Source organism: Numida meleagris, chromosome 4, assembly GCF_002078875.1.
Source record: "Numida meleagris isolate 19003 breed g44 Domestic line chromosome 4, NumMel1.0, whole genome shotgun sequence".
In the NCBI taxonomy this organism is placed as follows: Eukaryota; Metazoa; Chordata; class Aves; order Galliformes; family Numididae; genus Numida; species Numida meleagris.
The window spans coordinates 54,744,117-54,763,685 of NC_034412.1; the positions used below are offsets into that span (position 1 = coordinate 54,744,117).

General features: G+C 39.6%; 1 protein-coding gene across 1 annotated transcript in view; it reads right to left on the reverse strand.

Annotated features, from left to right (window-relative positions):
- The window catches only part of TNKS (tankyrase), a 110,191-nt gene that overhangs the window by 77,834 nt on the left and 12,788 nt on the right, over window positions 1-19,569 (reverse strand). The window contains 1 exon segment of the mRNA XM_021393773.1: window positions 6,105-6,200. Within this exon segment, the coding sequence (XP_021249448.1) occupies window positions 6,105-6,200 (96 nt within the window).

The window sequence follows — 19,569 nt, forward strand, 5'->3', positions numbered from 1 at the left end:
ACAGACTTTCAGCTTCTTAACTAAATCAGAACACAAAAAGTACAAGTTGCCTGATCCAAGCAGATAGCCACACAACTGAACTGAAACACAAAATGAGGGTGATAGTGCTCACCTCTAAAATGGGGAACAAAGAAGAAGAAAGAAGAGGCTGTCATTATTCTAAAACTAAACTCTACAAAAACATAATCCAGAGATCCAGTTGCACTAGGAAGACATCCAAGCATATTAAGGCATGGAAGTGGAAAATTTAGGCAGCAGAACACATACAATGGCTCACATAAATCCTTGAACAAAGTCCCTCAATACAAAATTAGAGAAATTACATAGTCATAGAATGGGAAGAGAAGTACTTCCAAGGATCAGATGCTTCAAAGCATGATTAAAAGCTGGAGTTACTTGTTTGCTTTATGACAAAACACATTGGAACTGGTGTTAAATAATCTACAACATGGAAGGAAACATTTAAATGACTGAATTACCTGATAAAACTAAAGAAACTAGAAAGACTTAAGACAAACTCATAAAATGAGCAATACAAAGGGTACAGAACAAATGAGTATCAGGAAATAAAACCAATGAATACTACATGCATAATATAATCAGGAGTTATACTCATGGGTAATATAAACCATAAACTTAAGAGAAATTTAGAATTTCCAGAGGTTTCATGAAACCCTTCATTTTTTATTACCCCTGATTTCATAACTAACTTAGACTGAATAAAGCCTGGAACAAAAAATGCCGTTAACACTACTGAATCATCACTACAGAATTCAACTGGACGTTGTACCAGAACATAATGCTCAAATCTGGATACATCATCCTGAAATATAAATTTAGTGCTGGAAAGTGGAGAAAGAATCACTGAAATGAGATACTAACACATGTGAAACCTCATTTTCATTAAAGTAAAACTTAACATGTAGACAGTACAAAACAAGGACTGCTCTTCTTGAAGAGGAACAATTATACAGAGTACAACATAGCAGCGAAAATGGGAAGAAATGTTCATTCCTCTCTTTCTGAAGTGAAAACAAACGTGGAATGAAACTGAAACACAATGTTAGAACTGAGAAAGGAAGATATTTTCCTTCTAAGCACTTAAAGTCTATAGTTCCTTCAAAGAGGAAGGAGGGAACTAAACCACACACAAGATTTTTTACACTTACGTTTTCAAATATAACAAGATAATCACAATTATAATATTCTCTAAAAATAGGGTATTGTTCATTAATTCAAGGATTTATACATCCACCCAGTTGGAACTTATAGATGACAGTTGTTCCTGTGATAGACTTTATGTTACACTGGTGCCACAAATATATTTTGCTCACATTATTCTAAAGACTGGCTGAGCAATGCATCCGCATTCCTGAAGGCAGGTCAGTGGTTCTATAATAAATCTCCAGAAAGTAGATGAAGTATTGCCGAGGACTCAAAATGCACAAGCATCATACCATATCTGTAGCAGTGAATTTACGCAAATAACCTCTTTCTTTTCTGGTAAAAAGAAAGACAGTAAACCTAACTGAATACTAAACAAATAATTATGGATTTATTCAAACTGCAAAGGCCTTTTCCAGTACTTGTTTAATACCACTTGCTTCAAGATGCATGCCAACAGCTTATCAGAAGGCAAGGATATTCTTTACCTGCTGGATTTCTCACACTTGTCTTTAAGGCTGCAGACCCTGGTCACTTGTCAGAAGGGAAGACAGTTTTATAAAAATGGAGAGCCCAAACCATTCAAACAGAATCTGTCCTCCTTCCCTTTACAAATGTTTCCCTTTTTCTAAGTGCTGTTTATGATGCTGATTTTTTAAAGGCAGAAGCTACACGTTGTCAAAATGATTTGATTCCAGAGGACGCTATATGTAAAAATTAGATCAATAAAAAGAACGGGGGAGGAGGTTTGCAGGTGAAAAGATTATTCTAATGAAATCAAAGGAAAAGGCTAGCATCCATCTAGTACAGAATACCTTCTGGATCACAAGTGCATCTGAAGAGAAATATCACCAACTCAGAAGGAAAGATTTGGGGATTTAAGACTGTCAAACATTAAAGGCCACACACACGAAAGCTATAATCCTCTCCTCATCCCAGTAATTCCAAAATTAATGAGGTGTTCCTAGCATCTATTTTCTGTTCTGCAATGTTCCATAAACTTTTTGCAGTGAAACATCAGATTTTCCCCTTCCTGGGAGGCAGCTCACTTCAAAAAATTTCTGCAAATATATTTCAATAAATGGACTATGCTCCCCACTTCAATTAAAAAGCTGACACAACAAAGAGATAGAAATATGAATCCTCATTAACACTTCTGATAACCTTAGCCTGGCTGTGCTTTCACTCAAGCTGTCCTTCACATCCAAAAAACATAAGTGAGAAAAGCTTAATAGCACCTAACTACTTTGTTTATAAAAGACTTTTCCATAGCAAGTAGGAAGATCAGAATCTTGTTCAACTTCAAAAATTGATTCTATTAACCAACAAGACATTATTTCCTCCCCTCCCCAAAAATCGTTCCTCAATCTGGAAAGGCAGCATTTAAAGTTTCTTCATTTGGACCTCTTTCAAGAATTTAATGCTTTAAGCCAATCAAAGCCAACCTTGCAAAACAGTGACGTGGAATAGTCCAGAATACATTATCCAAACCAAGCACCCTCAGCCCCTGCTAACAGCTCAAGTACAGAAACAACTGTTCACATATGGAAAGCAGTCCTAGACAGCAGACAGTATGGGGAGGTGGCAAAAAAGCTTCAATATGCGAACATTCAAAATAAATCGTTCTCATTAATAATATCGCTGATTCTTCATATACTGCACAGGCAAGATATAAAGGGATATCAATGTTTAAAGAGGCAATAAGCAGTTAAAGAGAATAATGAAGACTAATAGGACTTGAACTGCAATAGCTCCCAAAGGCCCTCTTCTGGATGGGAGTCCCACAGTGCCAGGCACAGACACAAAGACGAGTTCCCAGTTCAGAAACCACACACTCCAAATTAACAAAAATTAACTAGGATATTAATCTGAAGTAATGGCTGTTTATCAGATGAGATATTTTTAGAGCCTGTACTAGCACTTCAGCCTAGAGAAAAAGATGCTTACAGTCTCTTCCTGACAACCCAATTCAGGAACAGTAAGGGATGCTAGGAAAGAAGAAAAAAAAACAACTTTGCCCTCTAAGTCACAAAGTGCTTGGCTCACACAAATGATGCTTATTCTGCAGAAGGGGAAAAAAGACTGCTTTCCTGCTTAAGTAGTAAAATGCAGGTTCACTATTTCTATAAGCTTTTATTTTTTTAAGAAGCTGGAACCAGGTTTTTATTGTAAATTATAATGAATTTGATGGAAAATAATTTTTTTTAAGTCTATTTCCATCTAAACATTAGCCTATCCTTTGCATTGCATAACCTTTCCGATACATTTTTAGAGAATTTTTAGAGAATAGTCTAAGAAAATGGCTGGAAGTCATCCCAGAAACCAGTGCGTTATAAATCCTTTCTATAAATTGGGAGAAAAAGATACTATACATTCTTCTAGACTGGAAGACAGAAAAGAACACATCATTGTGGATTCAGCACTTGCTGCCAGAACACCTAGAAATGTTCTTTATGCACAGGGAGCATCCCTTTAAAACCCACGCAGAACCCTATGTCAAACTTAAAAAAACATTTTATCAGTTAGCAACAAATTTTCACTTTATTTCTAAACTGTAAGTCAAACACAGACTATTAACATACTCCATTCACAGAGTGATTAATGTCAATGCATGAATTTGATCAAAAAAGTGATAAAAGGAACCCTGCTCTCCAACAATCAATAGAGCAGCAGCGTGGAAAAGTCTATTAAGGTCAGACACTTGATAGAAAAGGCACTAAAAATAACATCTTAAGAACAACTCTGACATATATGCTGTTTAAAGACACACAGTAACAATTACAGATTGTGCTTTCAGAAGCACTCCACTTTAAAAGCTCTAAAAATCCCACCGTTCAACCGTAAATACTGGAAATTAAGTTAACATCCTCCTCATTCTTAATCCAGTAATACCTTTAAAGTCTTGATGCACCTAATTACAAAGCATTGCTGTAGCTAAAGATTATCCGAAGCCAGATACAGCCTAAGAAATCCCTTAAGCTTCCTTCTTCCAGAGAGATGAAGACAGACATAAAGATGATAACATATGGAAAATGAATGGGAAAGTAGCAGCCTAACAGGGATACTAGAAAGCAGGGCAGCATCCAGAAGAATTAAGCTCTTAATAGAAAGCTTCCATTTAAACAGCATCCAAAAATCTGTTTCTTCAATGTACTAGAAGCATACAGCAGCTGAAGCAGGAATCAAACCCTGTTTACACAGCCTGGAGCTAAGGTGCACAACACAGAGAGCCCAGCATAGTCAAGAGCCACCTTGAGGACAAAGCTGATAAAACCAAAAACTGATTTTCTTAACTGGAAAAATAAAAACACCCAAATTTACCTCACCTTATTAACATTAAATACCTAAAGAGCAGCAGAAGTGGATTTGTGTGCATGTGTTGATATGTACAACCTGGCTGCAACCATTCATTTCAGAAGCTTGGTTAGTGGGTGTGATGCACAAGTGTTAGGGGTGCGGATGCTGCATTCGGGTAGAGGGCTGCTTCCAACCCATCTTACTGGGCTGCAATGACACCTTGCCCTCTGCTACACCTAAAGCACAAGGCACTGATCCAACACCTAGAGAAGCCAACAGAGAAGTCATAAGAAGTCATCATCATAGACCTTACATATTTTGCTGTGCCCTCAAGTTCTCTCTGAGCAGTCCAAGGATAGATCACAGCCAGGACCCCCCCAAACTGTACACATACCAAGATCCCACAGACAAGCGTTAAACATCCACTAACACCTTTCAGTTACTTTGACTCCCAGATGCCCTTTCCATCCTCAACATCTGTACAGCTGCACCTTATTAACAGCCAAAAAATCACATTAACCTGCTTAATACAGCTAATGTAGGAATTAACGCTGTAGGAATGTGTTTAAATTTGACACTGAGTAATTAAAGTAAACCATATGTATTTAAAGTGCACTGTTCCAAAAGCACTCTCAAATCACTGCAGAGCTTTAGATAATTATGTATAGCAGTCAGTGTGTGCTGGAAAGAGAAGATGAAGAAATGTTCCTGACAAAGTGAAAGGAACATCATCTGAAGAAAGAATTTGGGTGTTGGATAGCACATAACCTATAAATTACACTGTCAAAAAAAAGACAAGGAGATGGGGGAAATAAAGGTAGGAAAACAGCTGTTTCTTTAAGTGGAGCTTAGCTGCTGAATCCTTTTCTATAAATCTAATTCTACGCATTTTTAAATCCAGGATTACTTTGTTCTAAACATTATTCCCTACATGTCAAAATCTGCACAGAGGAGCATGTATTTCTCAATATTTATTTGACAAGCTACTAAATTAAAAATTTTAATGCTTACTGGTATGCTGCAACAGTCAATTTATTAAAAAAGCTGAGTACAAAGTTGTACCTGTATAATATTTTCATGAAAAACATTATTTGGCAGCTAGGAGTCCCTAACAAGAGAAGAAATTGATGGGTGACAGAATTCTATCAAAAACGACTAATGAAGAGCAAGAAGAATGAGGTAGCTTGTGGATCTGCAGCAAAATACAAGGTAGCTGTTAGTCTCTGCAGTCAGTAGCAGGTTGTCTTTCAGATCACAGGTACTTTTATAGTTATACAATTGTCCTTGCTGCTCAACACTGAAGGTCTTAAAACAACTGACCTGATTATTATTATTTTTATAGGCTGGGGGCTCCTATTCAAGTCTCACACTGGGTAGCAATTTCAAAAAGTATCACAGAAATGCAGTGAATATGAATGATGTTATGACAGACTATCACAGTTTTAGCATAAGTAGAATAAGCAAACCTTTAGCAGCACAGCAGATTAATGACAGTTACGACAAAATGAAAACTGGTAAAAGACACAGTTTCAAAATTATCTTACACAACAGATAATCCAAAAAGGCAGAAGGCTTTTAAGATGCTGAACTTGCACACACAAAATGAACAAGAGGGAACACCGCTGAGGATGTACGCATCTTACCCGTGAGCACAGCTTTTGCTGAAGGGTCTGCCAGATCCAGTGCAGATTTCCCATCGGTTTTCCGAATGTTTGGATCAGCTCCGTGCTGCAGCAGCACTGTGCAGGGAAAGCAGAAACAGTATCTTACCTCAGGGATACACAGATTATTTACAGTTAAGTGTCTCCTCGGCATGATGTAGGCATAAACACACATTGCACAATTTTATTTCCCTTTTTCTTTTTCCTCTTTCTCCCTTCCCCTCACCCCCCCAAGCACTGCAGCAAAGAATCTCCTCCAGAGTAAGGCTAAGTTGGCAAGTTAAGATGTAGTAAGATCACATGACTCCTCCTGATAAACATGAACCCTGAATCTCTTGCAGTGCTCAGGTCTGGGTCCCTCCTGCCAGCCGGGAAGCTGTGTGTTCCCTGACTCACACTGGTAGATCTGCTAACTGCCAAACCGGCTCCTGCCTTCACCACCGCTACTGCCGCTTGTTACCACTCCTGTTCCTTTTTCTGCTGAATATCCAAAGGCAGCTGTGCCTCTGTGCAGCAGCAATGCTCCAGCCTTTTAGGGGCTCACTACTTGGGTGCAAGATCTTAACCACAGCATAGCAGCTTGCCCTGAAGAACGTAGTAAATAAAGTAAGATGTGTTTTGGTACTGCAGCCTGTATGTTTAGAGGCTATTATTCTCATTGTTTCCCCTGTACGTACACTAAACCCATAACACACAAAAATTCAGTTATTTTAAAAAAAACTCAGAGTGCGATATGCAACTATGAAGGAAGGTAGTAATAGAGTAAATGACCATCTACAAAAGCTCATTCAAAAGAATGGAAGTGTCAAAGAAATCCAGAACAAAAGCAACAGAGTTATATTGCATGCACAATTTTAATCGGAAATAAACTTATTTTTAAATTAAAATCTAAACTGGCAGTACTGTTTTTATTCAAACCTCTCTTCTTATACAATTCCAGCTTTAAATGCTTATAACACTGCCAAATGCCAGATATTTCAGTTTAATGAGTCCTACGCTAGATACTTGCCTTAGGCTGAATTTTTGCAAAAGTTTGGTTCTCTAATGAAGTAAACTGACTTGCTTTATGCTTTGCCAAGAAACTGCAATTCCTCCATGGGTTTGAAAGAAGATTAAAATAGGCAGATCGGGCTTTTACTAGGAGTACTGTGTTTTGTTTTGTTTAAATTTGCCACGTCGAGAGGAAGACACAAAAATGATGAAGTTCAGCTAGCACATGCTGAAAGAGCCTTGTTAACACCTGGCACCCGTGTTTTCTGAAGACGACATCTGCATCACACGTTCCCACACCTTTAGAAATCTTACAGGCAGAAACGACTCCCTGCCAGTGTCACAAGCCAGTCAAGCACTCCAGCAGGAGGTGGTGAACAGGACCTTTTCCAGACTTTGACAAACACAGACAACAGGGAAGGTAAGTACAGGTAAGCATCTGTCTCTCTTCCCTTGGATCCTGAGGTGAGGAAAGTTATTTGTCCCAAAACGCATCGGGGAAGAGTGATACCCAAAATGATGAAACAGCATGGCCTGGATGAGATCGAGGATTCATGCAGAAAAGAGCCTGCAACAAAGAGCTCTGGGTGAAAAATAACTGAACAAGATGTTTCTGAGCCCCACTCCATCATATGTGAGAAGTTGCGGCGGTACAGCAAAGTTTTGATTCTGCTTCCTGCTGAAAAGGGAATCACAACCCCTCACTTTACAAACAGAAAAAAGAAAACTGAGAGAACTACAAGCCAGTCTTACTTCTGTGACCAGCAAGGTCACGGAGCAGATCCTCCTAGAAACCGTACACATGGAAAGCTGAGAGGTGACTGGTAACAGCCAACATGGCTTCACTAAGGCTAAATAGAGCCTGACACATTTGGTGCTCTTCCATGACAGGGTTACAGCATTGGTGGATAAGGGAAAAGCAACTGATGTCATCTACCTGGACTTGTGCAAAGCATTTGACACTTTCCCAAATGATGTCGCTGTCTCTGAAATGGAAAGACATCCATGTAACAGATGGATAACTCTGTGGATACGGAATTGGCTGGATGGTTGCATTTAGAAGTTGTGGTAAATGGCTCAACACCCAGGTGGAGACTAGTGGTGTTCCTCAGGGCTCTGGATTAGGACCAGGTTTATTTAACATCTCTGTCAGTGACTGGGACAGAGGGATTGAGAGCATCCTCGGCAAGTTTGTGAATGACACCGAGCTGAGTAGTACAGTCAACATGCTGGAGGGAAAGGGATGCAATCTAAAGGGACCCTAGACAGACTGAAGAGATGCACCCATAAGAATCTCATAAAGTTCACCATGGCCAAGTGCAAGGTCCTGCACCTGTGTGATGGCAATCCCAGACACAAATACAGGCTAGGTAATGAGTGGATTAAGAGCAGCTGTGGGGAAGAAATACTTTGAGACACTGGTGGAAAAAAAGCTGGACAGCTATGCATGTTTGCAGCCTGGAAAGCCAACAGTATCCTGGGCTGGATCAAAAGAGGGGTAACAGCAGGCCAAAGGAGGTAACTGACTCCCTCTACTAAGCCCTTGTGAGTCCCCATCTGGGAGTACTGTGTCCAGATTTGGGGCCCCCAGTATAGTAGGGATGTGGAGCTGTTGGATTGGGTCCAGAGGATGGCCACAAAGATGATCAGAGTGCTGGAGTATCTCCCCTACAAAGGCAGGCTGAGGGAGCTGGTCTTGTTTAACCTGGAGTAGAGAAGGCTGCAGTGAGACCTCATTGCAGCCTTCCAGTACTTCAAGAGAGCTTATAGACATGGGGGAGACTGACTTTTTACACAGGCAGATAGTGATAGGACAAGGGGGAATGGTTTTAAATTAACAGGGGCAATTTAGATCAGATATTAGAAGGAAATTCTTTACTCAGAGGGTGGTGAAGCACTGCACACGCTGTCCAGAGAAACTGTGGATGCCCCATCCCTGGAGATGTTCAAGGCCAGGCTGGATAGGGACCCAAGCAACTCTGCCCACAGCAGGAAGGCTGGAACTTGATGATCTTTAAGGTCTCTTCTAACCCAAGCCATTCCTTGATCCTATGTGGTAAGGGAGGAAATGAGCTTAGATAAGAAGCCCAGGAGTCAGGCTTTTCAGAAAGGAATACCTGAGATTTGATCAGAGTTTGGAGGTTTGGACTGGAATACAAAGCAAAGCTGAGGCAGGTTAAGGTGCAAGAATGACAACCTCAAAATGAGAGGTAACAAGGTTAAGGGGGATCTACAATTTCCTGAGCCAGATGCTAAAACGAGCAGAGTTGCAAGTCTATCAATTCCTTTGTCCTGTGCAAGCCAGCAAGGAATACCTTCCTGCTACTTCTCCTGGCATAAAAAGATGATAACTTGCTGCTCCTTTCAGCTTCTCTCTTGGCCCAAATGGCCAAGGATTATGCAGTGTACTTAAACAGTCTAGTCATGCTAATGAAGTTCAGAGAGCTTTGGAATGGCTTAACAACATACAATTTTCATGTCAGGTTTTTAATGTTTTTAAAAAAATCTAAACATACACATTAAAAATGGACTAAAGGTGCTTAAGCTGGATGCCTACAAAACCCCTGACTATAAGGGGTTTTGGAACAAGCACTTGAAGGGGCCAAACTGAGTTCAGAAAAACAATTTGTCACAACTCCTTTGTGGTAACCATGGGACTTATCCTTCTGATCCTGCAGTCAGTTTTCCCACTGGTCATAACCCTCTAACCTCTCTATCAGCCAAGGATATGGTCCTATTAACAGCTTCCTTTTTCAGTCCTACAGACAGATCCACATAATGAATGAAATAGCATCTCAAAAAAACGAGTGATATAAATAAGGACTGAATTAAAATATAGATTAATACAAAAAGCAAGTGTGGATCAGAATTAGTATTATTCCTATAGTGACTATTTGATTTTATCCTTTCCATACTTGCTCAGTACATAATCTCACAAGAAGATATCCAAGTGAGCAATATTGTCACCAATATGAATTAACAAAAGAAATTCAGCATTTGATGTTTAGCCTGTTGGTGTAACAGCTGCACTTTTACACTTGGCAAACCGCAGGTGGCTTCTAATTGAATGTTCTCCTGCTTGCAGAAAACCTTTAGCACTTTAGCCCAATAAAGTCTTTTCTAACCACAGAATATTTGAGATCTAGACACAGCATGTTTCTAAATTTCCTCTTCAATGCACCGGCACTGTATAAAAAAAGTCAAGATAGATCTCGTTTGAGAAAAATATTCCCTTTATAATGAAACACAACAGAACAAGTCATTCTAGCTAACTGTAGCTATTTTGGACTTCAAATGTTGCACACTGATTTTAGAGGATGTTTTCCGAGTGGCATTAAAAGGAGAAGTAGCAATTGTTTGAATCAAGAGCTTGCCATTAACAGGCAAGCATATGGATTGCATGTACACAGATTCACTCCCAGAACCTTGTTAATGAGCAGATTCTGATATGCTGCTTTATTTCCCTTGGACAGAGGAGACACTGGGGTTTGTTGTTTTTCTGCACTACACGCAGAGCCTTTAGTAATCGAACAATAGTACCTGGCTATCATTGCCTTTTCTATAAACTGTATCATACAGTATAAAGAAGCTGCTCTTTTCATTGAATCTTCATGTTACACATTGATATCAAAGCTCTGTAAGCCTAACTGTAGAACATAATTCTGTATAAAGGTGTTGTGCAATCTATTTTTGTCCTCATTATAACTGCTACAGTACTTTTTCTGATTTCCTGTACCACCCGAAATGCATTAATTACACTATTATTCCTGATCAGTACTAAAGACAACAGATAGAGCCCTCCCACCTAAAAAAAAAAAAATAGTTTCAGTATTGGACAGATCATGAACTACAACCACAAATTATTTCAGATACTGCCAACTTGCTACAGCAGGATGAATCCTAAAATTACACACTTGGCCCCCAGCCTCCTGGCACGGCTATTTTGAACTGTGAAGCTAACTGACACTACCTCATTTGGGTCTCAAATGGTAAGTCCACCAAGAACAAACATTTCAATTTCTAGGCCATTTCAACCTTCACATTTTCACCAGGAAAGTACAGCAAAAGCTTCCACTGTTAACTATACAGCAAGAAGGGAGAACTAAGCTTCATGAGAGGAAGAAAAACAAAAAAGGGAGCTTGTCTAAACACAAGACATTACTTAATCAGATAGCCCTTCCTCCTTCATATTGCCTCAGCTAAAAGCATACCAAAGGAAAACATTTCTTATTGAAAGCAGGGACACAAATAGAATGGGAACAGAATGGGAATAAAAAAACAATGACGGGCATGATGAAAGATCAGAATATTTCTGTTACAGTTGTCCAGGGCCAGCATCCACAAGATTCCTTGAGTATACTCACAGGAATGCTGATGGAAAAGTTCACATTTTGTTTCCAATCAGATGCACGTAAGTACAAAAAAAGGCACATCCAAACTCTTTGACTGCTGGGAATGAAAAATACAAGAATAGGCAGAACTTCCAGAAGCATTTGCACTTAGAACTGACTAGTGTTTTTAATTGCATTGCCAGGGTCTTCAGTTCCTCACACTTCTGCCAAACAAAACCTTAGCCCCGCCTCACACTCTCTTCCTTCCCCATGAGATACTTTACCACTTTGTTCCACAGTGCTTTTCTCACAGTCCATTCCAGCTACCCTAGCTCTAACGCTTGTCTTTTCTTCCCCCTTTTCAATTATGCTTTCTGAAAAAGACCTCTAAAGATCCTTTCTAAACAAAATTACTATAGCTTTATCTACTTACTCTCAAAGTATCAAGGTACAGAGAAAAATAAATGCCTTAAGAAAAAGCTCTCCTTTAGTCTCACAATATATGTGCAATTGCCTACCTCCCTAAAAAAGGGTACCTCCAAGTTCATTTTATAAATCTTAGGTCCCAGGAACATGAAGATCTCAGCACTAGTCCCATACTGGTCACGTTTCCAAATTATACACAACAAGAAATTTAATGTCCTCATCTATATCCACGTTCTAAAACTATCTAGACAACAGCACTGGAATCCAATTTATTTATTTATTTATTTATTTTACAACCAAGGCTAAATGCCTCATCTCCCTCAACTACTTCTATACGTCTCACATTACAAGAGTGTGAATTTCTTGCCTAGAAATTACATTTCTGTGATTCAGACCTAATAATCCTGTTTTGCTAAGTTAGCAGATACATTCGTGTTTTTGCAAAATAACCTATTACACAACAAAAGCCATAACATCCCACCCTTAGCTTCATAAAGTTGACACTAAATATAATCCTACTACAATAACCACCCCCACAGCTGCGTCACTGCTCAACTTCTACTTCGGCAAGCAATTCCAGCCTTGGCTACACGATAAAAACACAACTACTCACTAGTCATCAGAACTACAAGGTGAAAACATGACAGGCAATGTCACTGCAGAGGCTACATACAGCTCTAAAGGTAAGTGCTACAAGTGTCCACTTGATCTATCTATTCCGACAAGCCTCAAACACCACTGCCAGCTCATCTAAGAGGAACAGGAAGAAGTAAAGCAGTCCTATGCTCTTGAACATCCCACTGTAATAAAAGCCATCAAGGCTGAATCAAGAGAGGATTAAGGAACAGAAAGGATAAGCGTGCTGAAGGATTTATTTAGATGTCAGGTTACAGCAGAGGAAACAACTGGGCGTATCTGGGAGTACTGCTGGTGGTTTTTTGGTAAGAGAAGATGCAAAGCAGGTATCAGTTCAGGGACAGAGTAGGAATGCATTTAGTTGGGAAGAAAAGGGCAAACAAAAAAAAAGCATGCAGAAGAAGCAAAAAGGAAGAATAAAGATATGGTGAACAATTAAAACTTCCAATTGAATTCACAGAGAAATATAGTAAAAGTCATCATGGGTGTAGGTAGGAGAAATAAGAAAAAGCTGCATAAGACTGGATCTCCAGCAACAAAGGAATTTGTACAGTTAACTGCTGAAGACTTCAAAGATCTGCATTAGCGCAGCTGCTTTGCAGGGTTTTGCTGCTCAGACGGCCAACTGGAATGGACTTTTCTAGGCTGAGAGCTGCTCTCTCTGAGACAAAGACATGCTAAACTGAGAAATTACATCCAGTTAGTCTCAATAACCTGGGACAAATGGGCTGTGCAGAGCAGAGCTTAATTTGAGAGCGAAAAGGGAGGGCGCCCACATCAAGCTGCAGTGAGATAAAGGTACATCACTAGCAGGATAAGAATAGACAACACACCAAGACAGAGGGGCAGAAAAGCCTTTACCATCTCCTGTTGCATCTCTCTACAATGTAAAATTGTAAAGCACACTCCTGCAAAAGAGTACTATCACAGGTTACAGTTTCGTGTCGCCTATGTTGGCAGCAACCATCCTCAGCCCTATGCTGCCCACACTCCCTTAGGTGGCTGCAAATATTTGGCCTGGCAAAGAGAAATATTAGGAAAGTGATCAAGTGATCTCTTGCCCAGTCCAGTTCATTTTGCAATTACGTGGTGTAGTTTGGTTCTCAAAAGAAAGGACAGTAGAACACTAGCCAGTGACAGGAGTTGAAAAGAATCATTTCACTGGTGGCAACAATTCCTACAAAGAGTATATCCAGCATTACCAGACAAGGATCTGATGGGTCAAAGCTGGCTCCAAGCACTTCCAGCTGTTCGCCTTCCTTACTGCCCTCGTTCAGAGCATCCCACTTTCCGAGTACCCCAGACAATGGTACTACAGCCAATGAATGACCTTGTTGGCTTTGCTCTTTGTTGGGATCAAAGAGAGCAAGATACCAATATGCAGACTGTAGTAGCACAAAGTAGATGAGCAGAATCTTACAAAAGCAACACCAGACACTGCTATACTGAAACAAAAAATTGAGAGCAGAAATAGAAAACGTTCCAACAACCTAGATAGAAACAAGAGTTCTGATAATAGGAGAATGCAGGAATTAATCCTGCTAGTCAGTTCCTGGAGAAACACAGCTTTAAAATACATAAAGACACATGCTCTCACATGGTTGATTTTAAGTGACAGTAAGCTTTCTAATGAAGGAAGTACAGTATCTCATATTGAGAGTGACCATGAAGGAACAGCAGAGGAAACATCGTAGACTGATCACAGTCCCCATTCCCTTGTGCTGCTGAGGGGAAAGGTGCAGAAGAGAGTGAATAGAAGGGAAGGTGTTTCTGCTTTGCTTTTAGTTCTCACTACTCTAGTCCATTAGCAATAAGCAATAGATTATATGAATCTCCCTATGCCGAGTCTGTTTTTCCCCATGACAGTACTTTTCAGGTGATCTCCCTGTCCTTATCTCAACTCTTCATTTTTATTTTCCCCCTCCATCATATTTTCTCCCTGGTTATTTAAGGCAGGGGAATAAGAGAGACAGATGTGGTGGAGCTTCCCCAGTTGTCAGTGTGAAACCACAACACCTGCTTCCACATTTCCATTACCTTGTCACTAGATTAGCAGTAGGCGCAGCTGATGGCAGCATTAATATATGCAAGGAAAATCAACAAGTAGACAGTTTAAAACATGGCTCCTTGCAGAGATACTTCTTTCTTTATGGCCATAAACAACCATCCAGTCCATAAGGGACAAGATCTAACCACAAATCATCTCACTTTCTTCAGAAAGATCTGCTCTTCAAAAGGCAGGGTCTTGTGCGTGCATATGGTGCAAAAATTGAATCAGTTCCTAAAGTAATTGGATGCAATTAGCAAATCTGCAGCTACCAAATGGAGCAGAGGCCCAGTGAAACCAAAGATGTAAACAATAGTCAGACTTCAAGCTTGGATGAATACACCATAGCAATGGGCTCCAAGGCAGCAACAAGAACAGCATCAACAATTGGCAGGAACAAGGTCTAAGGTCTCCAAATATTTTTTTAATTTAACTTTTGTGTTTGTTTTGGTCTGGGTTTTGGATTTTTTTTTTTTTTTTGGGGGGGGGAGAAATGGGAAGGGGGTGGAAGGATCTATGCAAAACTGAAAACATTAAAAAACATCACTTGAAAAGGACTTGGTTCTATTTTTATGCAAGCTCTAATTTTCCAGAAAGACAGTTTGTCCCAGCCTTTTCAATTTCTTACCCCAGTACTACTTTTAGACTCCCTGCTGCCATTTCAGTTTCTTAACAAGATTGCCTGACTCCCAGCCTGCATGTATACCATAAACCTCACCTCCCAAGGCATTAGAAAATACTTCAGTGTGTTCTACGATTGCTTGCACTAGAGACAAGATGTTTTTTATAGAATACTTTGATTGATTGAATCGATCTGATCTTAGCACTTCAAAGTAAGGTGAGAAAAAAGGGATGTGAACTAGAACAAAAACATATTCTAAAAGTCATAACTGCGAGTTAGAGCTCTCTCAGCAGGAAAAGAAGATGTCTTTAAAAGGTTCCCTCTGTGAATGCTCACAACAGTCCCCTGGTAAGTAAGCATACATTAACACGGATTAGTTTTCTGTACGTAGGAAGCACTACAAAATTGCTTACTGGAATGCAAGTTTTACCTACAAGTGATTAAATATGCATATAGAGAAAGAACAAGCAGAAAGTTCTAAGGGCTGTAGGCAGCACAGCAGGCTGATAATATCCTTCTGCCCTCAGAGAACAAGCCAGAGCTGGTAGATTGCTCAGCCCACGTGAACAGCAATTCAAAGCCTTGACGTTGCCTGGACTTAATGAAGTAAATATTCCCATTTCCTTTTTTGGGCTGAACACTTTGCAAGTTAAAATTTTCCACCTCAGCTAACCAAATTAAGCAGAATACAGTCTTCTAAATAGTGACACCAATATTAGCACCACTGTCGTTTTGGTTTCTCATTTTTTGCATCAACTAAGAGATAGCCCCATCAGGCCAGAAATCTTCCCTGAACCATACAAGGTAGGTAGTGTAAAAGAAGCTTTGGAATTACTATGGTGAACCTACCAAGAGTTCCAGGAGATTAATGTTAAAGATAATATATCATCGAGCTAACCAAGCAACACAAGATCATACACTTACGGTCTTTTATTTTTATTTATTTAATCCAGCTTATTTGCACCCACGCATAGGCACTCCTTATCAACAGGATCAGAACAATCGAGACTGGTAGGGACCTCTGGGTCCACATGGTCCAACCCCTGCACCAGCAGGGACACCCAGAGCAAAGTGCATGTGATCACATCCAGACATCTTTTGAATATCCCCAAGGATGGAGATTCCATAACCTCTCTGGGCAACCTGTGCCAGAGCTTGGTCTTAGAAACTGTTTCTGTATGTTCAGGGAACCCTCCTACTTTTCAATTTGTTCCACTGCACAATGAGTCTTAGGAGACACATTCAGGCGTGTTCATTTAAACAGCTGTTTTTAAGCATATAATATGGAATAGAAAACTCTAACCAAAAGAGCTTTTTAAAAATACATTTTTTCTACATTTGTCTTCAAAAACATTTAGGGCATTTATTGATGGTACACGCTGAATCCTCAGTATGACGCAAAAAAATACAAGCTCCTTTCCTTGCAAAGGATTCTTCTGCAGCTATGTAGTTTCTAAGCATTTTAGTATAATACTTAATGAAAAGCTAGAAATCTTAACAGCTGTCCTAATGGCTGAGTAATTGATGTTTTCATCTATATCCCAAGCTGAAAGCCACTTTAAGGACAAGTCTTCATTGGTTGGTCCCATTTTCACTTTTCTGAACAAACTCACTTTTCTGCTTCAAGTTTTATTCAAATAAACGTTAGCCGTAATCCCAGTATCCCTCTTGACAGACTGGGAGCCCTGCTTTCAGTGCCCTTGAAAAGCAAGAGCACCAAGGGAAATCAGGTCAACAAGTAGCATCACAAGAAGAAAAAGAATAGAGGGAAGATAAGAGAAGATGAAGACCAATTTCAATCTCCTTCTGCATACGCTAACTATTTCTTTCACATGAAGCTTTGAGGGGAAAAAAAAAAATCTTGGAAGTCAAGTGATAGACCTCATGTGGAGATAGCTATGTGGCTATCAGAATTCATTATTTCCCAGTGTGTTAAACTGAAAGCCTCGCCATTGCTTCTTGGGTTTAAAAGTTTCTTCAAACCTGTCCTGTTGGACATAAAGGGTATGTGCACAAACAAAATTGAGTTCTTTTTAGCACTTAAGAGATTCAAATCCTAGCAGTAGCTCAAAACCCACCCTTCAATGAGGTGAAGTCCATAAGGAAAAAATAAGCTACCTTACTTCAAGAGTATTTCCTTTTCCACAATCCCCATCTAGAGTGCTGCCAATAGGACCTGACCTCAGAGTCTAACAAGCGCTGAACTCAAGATAAGTGTAATGTGTAAGAAACCATCCAGAACAGCTTTGGGAGCAATTGCAACGCTCTATCTCAACCTTCTTCAGAAGTGGAAGTTTTGTGCTGGAGGTATCTTGAGCTAACAACTTGTAACAAGCACATTGAACAACAAAGAACTTCATGTGAATTAACAGAAAAGACTGCTGTTTGAACCAAAAGGTCAATTTTAGAGCAGGAGTACTGTCTCTAACAACAGCCAGAAGAAGATACCTAGCAAAAAAGCATGTCAAGAACAGGGTAAGAATATTTTTACAGATATCACCCAAGTTTTCAACAGTACTCCACTTGGGGACGATACCTCAGTCAGACACCAAATTCAGTAACATTTTGGTATTAAAAGCTGAAACTCTTCTCAAGAAGCTCCAACTTCTGAGTAATTTGCATAAAACCTGCAATATTGTCTAATTTTGTTAAATTGGCATTAGTTCATCGTGTATTTATCAAACACGTAAGAAACAAAAGTACAAGAAATCTTAGGGGTACTAAAATTTTTTCAGCCACTTTCTCTTGGCTCCCTCTCTCATCATTTGAAATTCCATCTTTTAAGCCTTGCTATTTGCAGGAGTGAAAGCAATACAGTAACTGTAGGGTCAGTGATTGTTCACTTTAAGGGCATCAGGAAGACAACTGACTAGCCTCATTTTAAATAATGAGGATGGAAGTTCAGTACTCAGTGATCATGGTGAAGCTAAGGGCACAGTGCCTAACCAAGACCAAGGAATTACTCTGCTTGCTTAGACACGGTATCACACCAAATCATTAACAATACACAGCAGCACAAACAGCAGGATTCACATCAGACACCTCAGCCTTTCCCAGAAAAAACAGCTTTATTTAAGAAACATGGTGCATTCATGTAAGCATGGAAAAATAAGGATTTACTGCAGTATAGGAATCTACAGTCATCAAGAGTATTACCTGGATGCAAGACTAAAGCAAAGAACAGAACAAGAGGTAAGCACTCAGCATTTTCAGTATGCTTCAATCACACACAGTGCATTTTCTGAACCTGCTTTATGCTGGGAAAAAAGCAAATCATTAAAGAGAGGCACTTGTCATTGTTTATTATATGACAAGTATTTAACTGCCTGCACATTTTACAAGCAAAACCCTTTATATCCTACAGTCATACTTTAATTCATGCTTTCCATTAGATTTGGAAGAGATCCAGGAGCTCTGCTAAACCTGGCCACTTCTATGCCTTAACAGCTACACATCTATCTAGAGATTGTTTTCAAACTATATATGAACTGCATTAAGACCACACGGCTCCTCTGAGAAGCTAAAAGCAGAGACTGCTACAGTAATCTGAAGTATAATCCCATGAAATTAAGTATTTCTGCACAATATTTAGAAAGTTGTCATAAACTAGTAGCAGGCACCTGAAAGCAAACAGTTAGTGCCTGCAAGAACAGCATCTGCTCCATTATCTGATCTATGCAATACAAAGCCACTTCTTCCTTTCTCCCACCTTCAGGAGAAGTGGTTTTGGTTTTTTAGCTGCAACACAAATTGTCAAGTTACATCGCCACAGAACACCTTTGAAGCCTGAAGTCTGGTGGTATTAAGTAGTTATTAGATCCATCTTTCCAAAATTGTCTATCAGTGGCTGTGCAACATCATCTGGATTCAGTCTCTGTATTTATAAGTTCCTAAAATGCTGAATGCCATGAGAAGGAAGTGTACACTCAAGCTAGAGTCCCTGAGCATCTGCTACAGATCAGAGAAAAGTGAGCCTCCTCATGAATCTTTGTTAAAATCCCAGTACAGACTTTTAGGATGATGTATTTCTTCATCTTTCTCCCCTGCCTGTCCTACAGAAGTCATTACCCTTACTTTGCAAAGTGTGTTTGGAGGAATGCTGCAAAGTTCTCCATTCATCAATTATTCTGTGAGTAAATGTGACACTGAGGAACAAAACTGCTATCCTGTGACCATGGATATGGCACGTAGGGACATGGTTTAGTAGTGGACTTGACAGCATTAGGTTGATAGTTGGACTTTGTGATCTTAAGGGTCTTTTCTAACTTTAATGGTTCTGAGTCTAATATTAATCAGTAACAGAAGCGCAAGAAACCATAGGTCATCGTCATTTGCTCCCTTCCAGTTGAGATTCTAGAGAAATCTGTACATACTCCGAGTTTTTACCAGTTTATG